The sequence below is a fragment of the Rhea americana genome, unplaced genomic scaffold (assembly GCF_003343005.1).
Source record: "Rhea americana isolate MKP2758 unplaced genomic scaffold, rheAme1 scaffold_110, whole genome shotgun sequence".
Taxonomy (NCBI): domain Eukaryota; kingdom Metazoa; phylum Chordata; class Aves; order Rheiformes; family Rheidae; genus Rhea; species Rhea americana.
The window spans coordinates 2523396-2539692 of NW_028185151.1; the positions used below are offsets into that span (position 1 = coordinate 2523396).

The 16297-nt window shown below is 39.8% G+C and overlaps 1 protein-coding gene across 1 annotated transcript in view; it reads right to left on the reverse strand.

Moving 5' to 3' along the window:
* Nucleotides 1-16297, reverse strand: part of NKAIN2 (sodium/potassium transporting ATPase interacting 2) — a gene marked incomplete at its 5' end in the record, with an annotated part of 551052 nt that overhangs the window by 14065 nt on the left and 520690 nt on the right. The window contains one exon of the mRNA XM_085314457.1: nt 11926-11986. Within this exon, the coding sequence (XP_085170583.1) occupies nt 11926-11986 (61 nt within the window). The remainder of the gene's footprint in view (nt 1-11925; nt 11987-16297) is intronic.

Here is a 16297-nt window from a genome sequence, read left to right on the forward strand (position 1 = left end):
CACCTCTTACAAACTGAGTAGTCACATTCACAAATGCAGATCCTGCTATCATCTACCATCTCTGAGCCATCACAGAGTACCTGTCTTGTGCTCAGTTTGCTCCTTCTACACAGACTAAAAGCTCTGTGGTATGCTAAAACCAGAACTCCTAGTCTCCCACCCTAGCACTCCCTGATACCTCTAACAGTGAATGACAGCACAATTTTGCCTTTCAGTYGAGGACTTTCAAGTTAGATGGCTTAGGCTTTGGCTGCTCTCTGTGGCTGTGTAGCTGTGCACTATTTGGTTTCTGATGATTATTTTTGCATATTGAAGAGGAAGATTTTTCTGTCCATTGACACAGCAATAACATTTACCCAGGGCTCTCGGTGTCAAACACTACAATTGTTCCTTTTTTCGACCTTACCAAATGCAGGCGTATCCGAAAGCAGCAAGGCTCATCTCTTTGACTAGCTTACTCCTCTCTGCATCCTGTTACAGACTTCGTCTTCCATGCTGCAAGCAGAAGCTAAATCTTTTTGTATTCAAAGCCCTTTATAAAGTCTCCACAACAATCTCCCTTCCTTCCATTTTTAAAAGCTAAATTCTGCCCCATGTTGCCAGCTTGACCTGCACACTTATAACATTTCCAAACACTTTCTTTCCCTGTGAGACGTTCTTCACAAGCAGTTCTCTCATTATTTTCCCTAAAACTCTTCTTTGTTCTATTGGCAATAGTTAGGTTACCCATGCACTAATATTCCTGTCTACCACACTGAAAAGTATTTGCTCATTGTTTCTTTGCGCTTTCTTTCTGCCTGTGCCCACCTGTTATGTATTGTCTGATATGTAGATTGCAAGCTCCAGGAAATGGGGCTTTCATGTTTTTACACTGCTTGATATCTTGGTAGGCCTTAAATATATTTATGAATCTGAAGCACTAAAATAATATTAAAGATTTGCGATTATATATAGTCAAGATGGTGCCATTTAAAAAGTGCTAGTGACCAGGGGAGCATGTGTGCATGTGCATATGGATGTTTTCTGCACATGCACATCACAGCCAAATATATTTCCCATGTGTTATTGCACAGAGAGAATGTTTGGTACACATGTGCCACATCTGACATGTATGGAATTAAACTTACTACAMGCTGGCTGAGGAAGACCTCTGGACTCAGGCCTCAGAACTGCAGTGATTAAATTTTACTGCCACATCAAGGCACTCTACTGCACACATAGCTGGTAGAGAGGACAGCCAGCAAACAAAACAAAGCTAATAATTTCACTGAAGGGAGTGTTGGTGTAGAAATGAATATTTGAGGCAAGAGAGCTGTGCATAACTGCTGAAAGTTAAAAAAAATGGCAACATYGTGAAAAAACAGGAGGGAAATAAAATTAGGCTTGATGTTAATAAGTTTGGAAAAGACACACTTGGAAATAGCAATAAAATATAAATTGGAAAAAAATATAAAAGAACATATGGGGACACCCATGCTCCTGCAGCTTTGCCAGTATCCTGCCACCCGCCTCACCGTCTGGTGAAGACACTTCCAAACCCTTTAGTGCTCTAGTCTTTGTATGCTGTGGCAGTGGCTTGGTGGCAATAAGACAATATAGCACACGAGGAGATTTGCTTGAATACAATCTCAATAAAGTTTGTTTACAATGATAATCAAATGTTATTGGTCTTTGGGTTGAGTGTACAGCAATTTAGACTCACAAAATAGGATAGAGCCAAGTATTGACAAAGCAGGGAGAAGGAGCATATCTGTCAATAAATAAGGCTGTGTCCTTACTGATGGGACAAAGGAAGATTATGAAAAGTGTTAAAGACTTGGACACATGTTCCAATTTTGGCAGTATAGTATGTACTACATTTCTGCCAAATAGCCAGTAATAGCCAGTTAAATGAGTACTCTTAGCTCACCCCACTTATGAGGCAAAGTAAAACCTCAGCTTTTTTAACTGTAATTTCCTGACATTTTTGAACCCTATAATGTCCATAAGAATAGCAAGGGAACACAAATTTCTGTAAAGTTTCTCAACTCARTTCTGTAGCACTGCCATTATCACAGTGCCATTTACTTTCAAAATAGCCAAAGGATTCCCTCATTTTTTGTGTCACTGAGGCTTTCCCTCTTGATTCTTCGCCTCCTACCATGCTTCTTGGATAAGGCATCCTTATCCATGCCTTCTTGATAAGGGCCTACAAGGTCTTCTTCTGTTTCTGATACTACTGATCCCTGACCAATTCTTCACTCATCCCTTCTGGGACAAGATGTAGGACTTGGAAAATATACAGACTGGTGACATCTGATAAGCACCKCTTGGTGGCACCACCTGTCTAGAGTCATTGTCAGGGATTTTGGCCTGCTTTGCCCAGTGATTAGGACCAAATGGGGATGCAGACACTGAATTCAAGAGGAACTAAGTTGTACACAGCAAAAGATACCAGCATGARCAGTGGTGATGGCCAGGAAATTAGGGAAGCCCAGAAGTGTCTCAGACTCACAGATGGAGAAGGGGACTGGTCAAAGGCAGAGCCTTGGGGTAGAATATGAGGAAGACCATGCTGCAGAGGAATGCATTAGCAAGACACGGCTGTCCAAAGATAGGAATGGTAGGGGAGAAGGGGCAGGTGCCAGGACCACTGCTGAGCAGAAAGGCAGTGGGGTGAAAGCAACCAGKACTAAACAACCAAGGGAGGCTGGAGGAAGAGGCAGGAATGAGGGTTAGGCAGCTGGAGGCAGAAACAAGGACTGAGGATACAGCAGGGAAGAATAAGAGCCAGAAGCCAGGAGGAAATGACTGGAATATAAGCGCAGCAATGAGAAATACTGAACTGTAGCTGTCAGAGTTGCCGCTTAGACCTGATAAACGCAGCAAACCATCTGTCAAGCTTATTGACTGGGGAATAAGGCTAGTGAGGTAGGCTGCTGTTTGACTGCTGCAAGGCTTTGCAAGGCTTATGTAAACCTGCAGTGGGGCTAGCCCAAGGCTCCGTAAAGAGTATTGCAGGAAAGTCCGTTATACATCTATACTCAGCTGCAAAAACATTAACAGTCTACAAATACATTCTTTTTCTAAACCAGAGGGACTTGGACACTGCTGGATAATAGTCATTTGCTTTCATATTTTTATGACTGAGTAAAAAATATAGACCTCAGATAGTTTTTGATGGAAAAACTATCCAAASAATTAAAGAAAATGTAGGTTAGACTGAATTATCATAGAGCTGATCAAATGAATTGTTAGGAGGAGATTGTTCTAAGCCAGTTCTTTGCTACGGGCMAGTGATAAAGAGATGAAAAAACAAAAGAGAGAGGAAAAGAAAACGTCTGGGTCAGTGGTCTCCAAGTGTGACTATTATATTAATAAATTAGAATAAAAGTCATTAATAGGTGCAACAAAGTGGAGAATTAAGGCCCAAATCTATGCAGTTAACAACCCAAGGCTAATGAATACCCATCTAGATATTTAAAGGGAAAAGAAGTAGACATGCAGACAGAAAGAAATTAGTACAAAGTTATGCTCCAGACATCTAGAAAACTGCTAGCAGCTCATGTTGACTCTCTCAGTGGGGAAGGCACTAAGGTGGTGGGAATGGGTTTTTTTGGGGGACTGCTTTTCGGGACTGCTGGAAAAGGTTAATGAATATGGTCTACACATAGCAGTTTGGCCTGCTGAGATGTAGCCATCCTTGCTGGAGCTCTTGTTTAAGTCAGACTGAGCTTTACTGGCWAAGACATGCAAAGGAGGTAACTACACCTACTCGTTTTGCCGGGATGTGAGGAGGCAGAGAGAGGCAGAGCCGTGGCGGCCGCCCGGCGAGGCTGCTGACCTCGGCGGGGAAGGCAGCGCCGACGAAGCCTGGGCAGGGAAGGGAGCTCAGAGCTCACTGTGGCTGGCAGCCGGCTCTCTCTCTGCCCATGCTCTCTGCGGGTCTGTGTTAGAGGATGTCTGTCAGCGAACAGGGAGGTAAGTCCCTCCAGAGGTCAATTCAGTAGTGTTTGCTTCCAAAATCTGGCTTMGAGTTTAACTCAAAGCATTAACAAATGGTGCAAATCTGAATGAAGTCTTTGGACARTATCAAAGCAAAATATGACAGCCAACCTGAAACCATTTTCCATTCAATTTTCAGTTTGCAGAGATTTTCAAATTTTAGCACTTTTTCTTCTTTTGAGTGTGAGTTTTATTTATTTTTAAGCCTCAAAACATTTTGCTGGATGGGGAAGACCACTTTCTATTCATCTATGGAAACATCCTGGGAATTTCTTCAAATCATCTATGGCTTTTGCTGTCAGAACTGTCTCTAGTTACTACCTCATTTCTGCTACCAACTTGAAAAAGACATGTGGGACTTTGTTATATGGACGGAACTTTTTTTTGTTGCTCTCCTCAAATAATTAATTCATGAGAAGACTAGTAATATTTTCAAAACACTTTGGTATAAAATACAGTTTTCTTTATAAAAGGTTTGTTAACCATTCATTCCCTTTTCAAATGCGAAGATTTTTTCCAACATTTCTGTGATACGTCTTTCTTAAAACGTGGATGATGAATAGTTAAAAAAAAGCAATGCAAGGTAGATACATCCCCCTGGCTGTTACAATGCATTGATTTTATTAAGCAGTGCCCCATTGTGATGAGCTGCTGGAATGGAAATGCTACTTCCTTCAAGCTCTRTGTTATGTTATTTAGACATATTTTAAACTTGAGCTTGACAATCCCCACAGGAGGTGGTGATGGATGCAAGGGGAGTGGCGGGGAAGACAGGGAGGGAGAARGGGAATTAGCATAGATGGAGCCAGCAATGGCACCATTTTCCCCTGTGTGATTTTATTTATATATTTGCCTCATACCACATTCTTGTCTCCTAGGGATTCTTTGAATATCAACTTCATTAGTTACGAAGGCAGCAATCCATAACCAATTTTCTTTTCATGTCAAGCTTGTTCATGTATAAACCCAACCCTTTTGTTGGCAACATTTGCAATTAATCCCGCAAACAAAGAAAATGCAAATCATACAGTCTACCCTAAGCACCCTTTCTGACTCAAGGCCCTGACCACTATCTATTATACACTAAAATGAATTGAAATTCCCACTTTGAGTCTAACCTAATTTTCTAGTGATAATAGGCATGGATTCCCAGAAGCGCTCTATGCATCTTGATAGTAACATCCTAATTTCCTTTCCTGGTAAATGTTTTAAATAAGATTTTAGCACCAAAGGAAATTAACCTTTAAATTAATTGTAATTATAAAATGCCATCACTGATTTTGTCTTCAGACTAATTACTTGCTATTATTTAAACAAACTGCACCTCCTCAGAGCTTTAAGTTCGTTTCTCTCTCTGCAGTACCGTGCCAAATGATCGTGGATAAGGCTGCATATGTCTGCCAGGCCCTGTGACACCTAGACTGCTCAGTTCCATTTGCATGTCAAATGCAGCCAGTTTTAGTTGTCGTATCTTCCCGTCACAGCCTTTTCCCTTGTGCTTCAGCCTAGCACTCGGCTGCTCAGACATTTTCGGCGTGTGCTTTCTAGCTAGCGACCGAGCCTTGTGGGATGCAGAGGGTCTATGTTCTGCGTCACTGAGAATGAGATGCTAAATACTAGCTTCTGTTTTTATAAAAGGCTCCTTCCAAGGCATGACATGGCTGGAAATAATGATGCAGAAACCTGCTATTGCTATTTGCAAACGGTTGACTCTGTACAGATGTCTTAGGAAGTTTCCTAAATGTTCTTGGTGGCACTGTAGCTCTCCAAGCTTGCTCTTTTTTAGGATGACAACTATGAAGCAGATTTCAAAGGTTTCATTCTCTCAGTGCTTCCATCAACATCTTGACAGCTGAAGGCATCCCATTTCCCTCCCTTTGGTTTACTTAGTTCACGTAACAGTCACCCCACTAAATGAAACAAGTAAACGAAAAAGCTTCTAATTTAGCCGCAGGCTGTAAATTGGAGAGTGCAGCTGAGCAAAAACAATTTGATAAATTTCAAATGTAGCTTCAGCTTTTGTAGCCTGTTCATTGAATTCTCAYTCATGAATGACCGGTTCAACAGCTGGAGAACAATTGTGTTTTAAATACTGGCTTTTATTTGTTCCTGGGCTTGTTTGTCAATGCTTCTTTAGACTGTCTAGGCACTTTTTAGCATTAACCAGACAAATTAGACCAGTGATTCATCCTATTATGAGAGAGGTGTCTAACACAGGGCAAACTGCTCTTTGGATTTACCTTCCTGTCTCCWCTGACTGCAGCAGAAAATTCAGTCATTAGTTTAAACTATACTCCTAATTATATGTGACTGTRGTCAGGTGAGATGAATCCCATCCTTGACATTTTGTGGAACCAGGGAGGGGCCCAGAAAAGGTAAATGTGTTTCCCCTTCTGATATTATTATTCTTGTATGATAGATTCTATTTCTATTATTTTGAGGACATAGAGTATCAGGATGCAGATCCCCCTCCTGAYCAGAATTTCTGCAATATTCCCACATAAGCTGAGGAGGGCAAGTGGTGGCAGCCTATAAAGCCTTTGGTAACACAGGTAAGGTGAAGACAGGATGATTGTTCACTGTTTTGCAATACAATAAGAAGAATATGCTATACAAATGGTAGGTGCAAAATGAACAAAATGTTTAGCTAAGGTACTCCTTCCCACAGGATGCTGTGTTACATTACACATTAGTTTGTATGTAGGGGGACATGCTCGAGAAGAAAAGCCCAGTTAAATACARCAAGCCTACTTCTGTCTAAGGAAGCTCCTGAACCTCAATTTACTATTAGAATTTTCTGTGAAATATCTATATGTACTTACTATGTTCTTATAAGCCTATTGGCAGATATATATCTAAGTAAGCATCAGCCGCTCCTTGTTGTTGGGTATAGTATATTGGGCTAAAAGCATCTCCCTTATGTTTTGTTGCAACAGATAACTCTGCACTTGTAAACTGCGGCTTACACTGACGGCAGCCGTGGCATCACCATCCTGCCAGGGAAGAGACCTGTGAGCCTGATGGGGAAGAAGCCTCCAGAGCTGCTCTAARCTCAGCCTTGACTACAGAGAGGTGGTTTCAGTCATCTTCAGCCATCCCTCAGCCTTAGTTCCTGGTCCATTCCTGCTTCATTTCTGTCCTTCTCCTATCCTGGTCATCTTAAAATTTACAGCCATATTCACCAGAAAAAGGGAAGGGAAAGAAAGAAGTAGAAYTAATAGCTGAACATTTGCTAGCAGTTTTAGCTAGTCTTTGTTTTAGCAAGTCTTTGTTTTAGAGATTTTAAAGCAGGGATGGAAGCAGAGGTACTATTCTCTGTAAYGTCTCACTAAGCAGATTGTGAAAAGCATTTGGCACAGAAATAAAGTGATACCTGAGCACATTCTGAACTTCAATAATGCCTTTCATCCCAGAAGCTCAAAGTTATGAAGCAACATGCCTCTGAGTTTGTCCCCATCATTATTTCCCATTTTAAATATGGGAAACAGAAATATGGAGAGGTTAAATAACCCGCCCAGAGGTGGAAGGGAGTCTGTAACAGTGAGAAAAATAAAACCRTTTTCTACCTATCCCATATGTTTATCAAAAATTCACATCTCTTAAAACTAATGAACTTGATGTCTTTTAAAAGCAAATTTTTGCCACTACTTTGGTATGTCCCAGGTCAAGCATAGGACCCCAGGATGCATGGCTCTTTGGCACTGAGCATTTTCACAAATTGCCGTGCTGCACTGCTCATCAGTAGGTACCCAGTATCCAGGGTATTTTATTATTAAATGTTTTTCATTTTTGAGTTAAAAAGAATGAATCTTGAATTCATACTTTCACATAAGGGAGCAAAATCATTTTAAAGGGTTATCTAGTGTTTAGTTCTATGTCAGACATCCCCAAAAAGCTGTGCTCAAGAGAATATAGAGCAAAAATCTATTTAACTTGTCTGTAATTTCTTTTGCTTTGCAGTTTACCTGGAAACAATGCCAAGAGAAAAGGAAACTGTGTGTGTGTGCAAGCTGGACTCCTGCTAGTGCAAGATAGTGCAAAGGCTGTGCCTTGTGGTACTCTAGAAGCAGTCAGGCAAATCCTATTTCTTCTCTGATTACCTTGATATTGTGTGTGGTAAGTGAATAATGATTTTTTTTCTTCCTGTCTGGGACTGCAGGAGAGCACTCTGGATTAGGATTTCACTGCAGGACACATACTGAACCAGTGATTTTCACTAGTAACTTGGGCTAGGGCTCCTCCCTAGTCAGACTAGTCCCTCTAATAACAATCCAATTCCTTTTCCATCAAACAGAATCTATAAGGAGAGYACTGCATTCCTCTTCAGTAACCCAGGTTCCTTTTTTAATTGCCTACAGACAAAAAGCCCCAGGAAGATGTTGCTTTATTGCTTATATTACAGAGTTTTCCACCAAATATCTGCATATTTAATAACATTTTGAAAAATACATTGATTTTGCTTTACTAAGGCAGTAACAGCTTATAGTAGGAAGCCAAATTGCTAGTGAGGAAATGCACATTAAATGAACATTTCAGTGTTATTAAAAATAATGTGCAGCCTTTGAAAAATGGAAGCCTAATACGATTTTGGAGAACAAATGAGGAGCTTCGATAAGTTTACAGCCGTTGAATGCCTCGAAGTAATGATAGTTGTYGACATTCTCATGCTTTATTTTTAATTGCTGCAGCTAATAATGTTAATGAGGTAAGAATGACAATAGCTTAGTCACTGCAGCAGCAAGAGTGGAAAGGAGAGTGTTGAGCAGGCAGAAGCCCTGCTGGGACCCGTCCTCGCTCATCTTTCCCAGCTCTGCACCTGAGGTGCACCAAGCTGAAGAGTGCCTTGTCCCTGCGCAACCACAGGGAGAAAGATGAAGAACAGATTTTCAGGAGAGAGAAGCTACTACCAACAGAAGTAGCTGGGTTAAACCACCTTTGTCTGATCCTTGGGGATGAGCACTACTCTGGTGTGGCATGTGCAGACTACTGCTTGGGACCATAACTACAAGGAAAATAGCTTCCTCTCTATTCCTCAGTGTAGAAAAAGGCAGATTTTTCTCATGAAAGCTGGTGCATGGCTCGTGCTTTGATTTAGGACCTGCTGCTGGATTCATTTGGTTTGTGAGTAGTTTAACCCCCTAGATTTGCTGACTCAGTCTTAGTTATGACCCTGATTTGATCACTGTATGGTTCCCTTCTTAATCTTTTAGTGAGGATTACTCTGAGGTTAATCTTAGTGAAATGTTTCCTTAATTCTGCCCTTGTTCATTTGTTATTTTAATAAAATCTGTAAAAAGAATGGAGAAATGGTTATTCTTTCAGCTTGTACCAATTGCTCTGAGAACAAAGCTAATTCAGCTGAAGTAGCTTAAAAGCAATTTGATTTTATTTCTACAGTGGAGGTTTTACCCTGACAGAAGATGAAACACTTGGAGCAATGCTCATGTGTTTCTTTGGTTAAAATTTGCAACATCTCCCTGCCTGGCATCTGGAGATCGCTAGACTTTTTCCTCTAGTCTCACCCCCTACTGCCCACCTCCCCCAGGGTGAGTGTTCCTGCCCTACTTGCTTCTTCTCCTCTGCTTTCAGGCAGCTGTTGCTCCCTAGCCCATTAACAAAAAAAGAAGAAATGGAATTTCTTTCTTTCTTTTCTTTTCTTTTTTTTCTTTTTTCTTTTTTTTTCATGTTAGCTATAGTAGCATGCCAGGGTGGGGAAGTGAAAAAGGCTGTGGGAGTAGAAACACATTCGGTGGATCTCAGGTGACCTCAGACTTAAAAGGCTGGCGCAAGGAGGTAGCTCTAGCAATGGCTCTGGAGAAAGCTCTGGGGCATATTTCACTTTCCCTAAAGCTTCTCTCTTTTATGCTTACTTGGTCTGCATGGGACAACTCCATCTGCGAACGTGCTGAGGAAGTTAYGCTTAGGAATCTTCCCTTGCAATATAAATACTAAATGACACAGAATCTGTAAGGGATACATTACTTCCTAGAGAGGAGTGGTAGACTGATTTGTTGCTGAAAGGGAGGGAAAGGGCAACAAAACATATATAAATGGAGGGRAAAAAAAAGAATCTAAAATGTAATCAGAGCGGGGGGTATCTTTATGGACTCTGCTCCCTGGCTGTTAGAGAGCACTCAGCCCATATCAGAGTGGATGTCTGAGCAAAGAAAGAACTAGAATCATTCTGACTCTCTGCTAAATACTGTCTCTCAGTACAAATTAAAGCTGCTTTAGTTTTATGATACCTTGAGGGGCCAAAATCAGATCTGAGAGTTATTACAGTGTTAGAGCAACTCGGTCACAGAGTTTGCTCTTTCTCTTTTCTTCCAGCCACGCTTCCAAAACTCACCAGAGGGGAAATTGCAGAGTGTTGGCTTGTGCTGGCTTTGTGTTGAGCAAACTTTTGCCCCAGAACTCCAGAGAGGCTCTTATGGGTGGAGGAGACGGCTCTTCGGCTAGAAGAGGGAGACCTGGCTGAGGTGCACTAACAAAGTAATAAAAGCCTCAAAATAGGCAAGGCAACCCCAAGAAAAGGCTCAGAGAAGCATGACAATCTGTGGCTTTGGAACAACAGGGARCTCCCACGGCAGCGAGCAGAAAACAATACCATATTGGCTGTAGCGCTCTGCTGCCAGGAATACTGTTTTACAGACCACAGGAGAAATCTTTCAAATGTGCTCCGAGTCCTGTGCTTGTTCAGTGAGCCAAATCACAAGTCCCTTCCTCACTTTTTACTTATATTGTGCCCTAAAGCATTACACAAGACTGAAAAAAAAAAAGATCCAAACCATGGGAAGAGGGGGCAGAATTGTTTTAAACAAGATTTCATTTGGGGGACGAGGAATTCAGCTCTGTGGATAGTGAATTCACTTAATTGGAGTAAACAAAGGCCATATGGCTGGATCACTAAAAAGACAGACATATTTATGACATATCCTTGCTCCACAAACTTGTCTTAACCTCTTTTTACTACCACACCTTCCTCACCTCCTCAGAAACACAGATACTATTGAAATGAGCACAGATCGGAAGACCTCCAAAATGCGGTTTGATTTCAGCACTGAATCTCCCCTCGATGGCTCACAGTGGCACTGTATTGCCAATAGATTATAGAGTTTCAGCTATTTTCTACACAGCAGAACACACAGAAGAACCCCCACCAGGCTTATCAGCACTCTCAATCAAATAAAAGCCCTTTAGCTTCCTTTTGCAAAACTCTCTCTAGGATTCATGTATATTTTATCAAAGTTGCATGCAGTTTTGATACTTGTTTCTAAAGTGCTTTAGTATAAATCCCAAGATGTCCTGAAATGCTGCAGTGGCCCTTTTTGAAAAAATCGAGGTTAAAGTAAGAAAAAATGAAATGGCTTGGCTTCATAGCATGTATTTAGAGTAAATTCAGCTCAACAAGCTTCTATTCATAATAAATAAGCAGAAGAAACATAAACGCATATCTATATGAGATCATTTCACTCTTGTAACTGTACCCTGGGAGCAGCAGGAACAAAGACAAACTCCACAGTTTCACCTCTCATAAATGAAGGTCCTGCATGAGCTAAAGATTTCTTTTTTTTTTTTTTTTTTTTTTTTCCCTCAGTGGTAACCAACTATGGTAAAAGTAGCAGTTTGGAATAAGGAAAAAAAAGTTGGGTTTGGCAATTGGTATTTTTGCCCTTCTTTTTGTTCTTAAGGTACACTGTGGGGAAAAATATTATAACGATCTTTTCAGAAGAAAGGAGTGTGTATTTTTCTAGGTTGCATTTCTTGATTCCTTTATCTTCCAGACACTTGTAAATTGTAGATTAAGGATGGTCAGAAAGCGTGCTCTGACTACAGTGGAATAAGACATTTATGTGGAAGTCTACAAGAGCCCACATAGCAGAGGGGTGATTTAAAAAGAAAAATAATTCATTTTGTATGTAATAAAGCTTTAGTACTTACAGCTATCCTCTTCTTCAGTAATACATTTCACAACATAACAGGCATAGATGAAGCCCGCCAGCTGAAATAGAATACAATAGCATTAGATGTAAAGCAAATACAATAGGAAAACAGGAGCTGTTTTTTTAAAAAAATAGAACCAAAACCAGAAACAACAGAAATAAACTTCACCAGATTTTTTTTGATAGGGCAGTGATAATTCTTTACAACAAACTCTTCTAATAATGAGTGAATTTCCTTGTTTTCTGTGATTTTCTGGAAGTTGTCAGGAGCTGGTATTTCCTTAAATAAAAACTTTCAATAAAAATTACAAAATAATTAATAAAAAAGTCAATTTTGCTTCTTTTTACTTATTGAAAACCAAAAAAACCCCAATAGGTAGGTGGGTAGTAGGGAGTTTAGCAAAAGAAAATGTACATGTTTGTATGAAAATCATATTTGCTTGCCAGTAAAACTTCATCCTCTAGCAGAACTCTCCTTTATTTTAGCAGAACATTGCTACCTAAACGTAACATTGATTCAGTGTACTTGTAAATTAGTAAAGGTTTTGTACAAATATTTTATTATTTGAAATTAGGGTTGTGGATCTGACACTGGAATGGGTTCCTGTATCTGCAGTAGCCCCTGAGCCTCAATAAATACGTAGTACTTCATTCCCGGTTAGATCTAGGTGTTTGCATCAGAGTCTTATGTTGCAGCTGAAAATTGATCTTGTTCCCTGCATCACTCATCTCAGAAGGAGCTCAGAAGTGGGTTGCAACCACAAACGAAATAACTAAAAGAAAATGTAAATTCTGGTGTGCTGCTGGAGTGCCATGGTAGATTGATTATCTCACTCTGCCATCTAAAAAAAATGAAAAGAAGGAAAGTAAGGGCCAATATCACACRTGGCTATGGCCAAATATTATGTAAATTCTCTGCTAGTCCTTCTGCCAAATTCTATTTGTTATGCATAAGAAGTTACACTCACACTGGAAGCAATAAAACAAGTACTGCAACAGCAGTATCTGCCATTTGTGTGCTTTACAGGGCTTCCTCTACATTTGGGTTTGAAGAGTTTCCTGATTGCAAATAAGCATTTTACATCCTTTAGCTTATCACTAAAGTCTGTATAAAGATGGCARGATGTCAAAAGAATTTTGGTTGTTCTGTCCCTTTGTAGTGAAAAGTGAATAACATTGTAAAAATGTGTTGTTCTGCATAGGTCACCTCCTAGAGATCTTTTCAGGAGTTGCAAATCCAATTTGTAGCCTTTAGGAATTATTTTTTAATCTAGATAATAAAAATGCATAAAGACTCCAGCTAAGATTGAGTGAGCTCTGAGTGTGCATGGTGCAAAAAACTTAATCTCTGGTTGAGGGAGATTATGACCTTAATTTCAGACAAATTAATCAGTGAGTTAGACCGTAAACTGGTGAAATCTGAGAAAAGACCATGTGTTGTTATGAATGCAATTATATATTTACACAATTCCAGGGCACATCTACAAATGCTGTAGTAGTGTTCTGGGTTCTTAGAGTCCTTAATATAAACTGTATACGTGAAATATAAACAAAACCGCTTTGTTTCCTAGTGGATCCACGCTGGAGGTAGTGACTGTGTAGAAAACCATCCATACCTATGGATRCTAGCTTCTAACACCTGTGTGTGAGAGAGAGGGCTAAGGAGAAAAAGGTCAGCCCCAGGATTTTTCTGAAGAGGTCAAGACTTGATTTGGAGCTTGTACTGCAGCCAATATAGATGCTGTATACTGCTTAAGTTCCTGTTGGGAGCCCGGAAGCTGCATTACAAGAGAACTAAATCATTAATTTTGTCATTTATTATAAATCTGCCTTAAAGTGCTGCTGGGAAGATTTTACACCTGGGAAGAATGAAATATTCACAGCCGGACACAAAGAACGTACTGTACCGAGAACAGTGGCATTCAGCTAATATCAGTATTTCATCTCTGTTTTATTGGATCACTCTTTCCTTTGGTTTCTTGGCTTCAAGACAGAGGGCTAATTTACTTCACTGACTTATGCCCTGCATAACCCTATTGACTTCAGTGTCATTACATGTGGCTTAAATCAGCAAAGAATTAGGCCCAGAAAGGTTATTCATAAACGATTCCATTCTTGGATGTGAACCCTGGCTTAATAGTTTCTCTGTGCTTTTTTTACAGACCATCAGATCCARGTTGGCTGGATAGTTACATCTGTGGTAGGCGATCACAGTGGTAAAGTCTTTCTCTATAATACGGTTCAATAYTTCGCTTTCTGCTAAAACACCACAAGTCCACCTGTTTTTAACTAAACTCCTCYCACAAAGCACGGTAAACAAAGTGTATCACAAACTGTGCTTACTACTGATCTTTTAATTGTGTTCGGTTGCATCCCTTAAATAGCTAGGGAACTCTTTTGAGATATAAGTAGATCCTACAGCATTTTGTCAGATGAGCTTGCCGATTAAAAGAGTGCCTTAAAGCTAGAAATTGTTCTGTTCTAAATACAATAATACAATGGAAGTTTTTTTCCCATGAGATAACCAAGATTCATAAAACAAACCTTCCCTTCTCCCACATTTTTCTCCAATCCTTTGCTTGATACACACAATAATTTTGTTTTAATTTTAATACCCCATTAGTTATATTCTTTTTTTTTTTTTTTTTTTTTTTTTTTACGAAGCCACTTATCAGTTCTGATCCAGTGATAGTCATTCCAGCGATAGACATTCAAGTTTTACTTTCTCATTGTGCCAGCAGTAAAGGGTATTCACTGAAACCTAATGCTCAGAACTGAATGTGATGTTTTTTCACTTTGAACATGCTCAATGGCCTGAGCTCATGGGGACTATAGATATCAACCGGATGGAGACTAGGACTATGTTTCCTCACCACTGTACTCAGGCTTCCTGCATGAGGGGCAGGCTCATCTATGCACATACCAGAGCTTTCTTGGGCGRCCAGTCAGCTAAGATGATTAATGTATTTCCCCAGGGATGAAAGGCGCTCAGAAAATTTGCTGTCTTGGTTGCAAGTGCAAGGTGCATTTCTTCGACCTTGCTTCTCTTACAAAGACACACTGCAATGTACCTATACAAAAATATATATGTGAAATAAATTCCAAACTAAACACTTCACTGAACACACTTCTTCCCTTGGAGAAAGATGAGAAAACAAACAAATGATAGAGGCTAGTCACATTGCTTAATATATTTACTGGAAATCCCTCAAATACACAGTGCTAAGTGCAGTATAGGAATTACACAGAACAGAATCTTCCTGATGCAGTGTCTCAGGAGGAGTTTTTTTCTCTTCTGTGAGGAGGAAGGGAATGAGTCCTTAGAGATAATGAAGCGAATGTGCACAAATGTCTCCCAGAATGAGTTCAAAACTAGGAAGGCTAGCATGGAAACCCTTGTTGCTTTGCATTCCTTTTTTTCATTACCCTAGTTTTCTTTTATAAACCATCGGTACGATGAACAGAAAATTGGATCTGAATCGCAGAACCATCCAAATTAGATGTCTGCATCTGTCCCAGAAATCAAAACATTACTGTGCTATGGGTCTCCAGGAAAGAAGGAACTGTTAACACTCCCACTCATTTATATATAGAGTGATTACTGAATACATGTTTTCATGAACTTCATTTTCTGCAGCTYGAGAAAATCTCTTTAGTGCTCTCTCCAGTATATCCACATGAGTATAAATAAGCACTGCTCTTTCTAAAAGTTATGCATTGCCCATCGCTGCACTAGTTCCCATGGTGTTAATTTCATGGCATCTGATGTTCATTTTCATGCAAGGTAATAACTATACAATGATCTCAAACATTTTTGTTAAAAAAGAAAWTTTTTTTCATCTCTAAATATCTTGTTTTGTTCCTTCTGCAAAGGAAGAAAACCCAAGAGCCTAAAATAAATCAATATTAAAACAGCACTACTAAAGAAATGGCAATTAGATTAATTATGGAATCGTGTTAACGCGTCTTATTCCATTATTATGGCTATACAAGGTAAAAGAAAAAATTTACTGGAATGTTCTCTACCCTAGACAGCACTAACCTGTTACACTGCTAGTGAGCCTTAGCTGATCCTGAGTTTTCTGTGAGTGTACTTCCAGAGCTACCCAAAATGTCAAGTGCTGGGATCGAACTTAATCACAATCAATATTGATCAAAATCGTGTCTTGCTATTTTTTCTCACCCCTTTTATGAAGATAAATGTTTTCATACACTGTAGATGGCATCAGATTTGGGAAAAAAGCTATTATATGAAAAACCATAATTCCTGGTCAAAGTCCTCCCATCTTTTCCCCCTTTAAAGTAATATCTAGATAGATAAATGTTAGAGGTTATCTTCATTAAGCTGAACGGCTGAAACAGAAGAATAA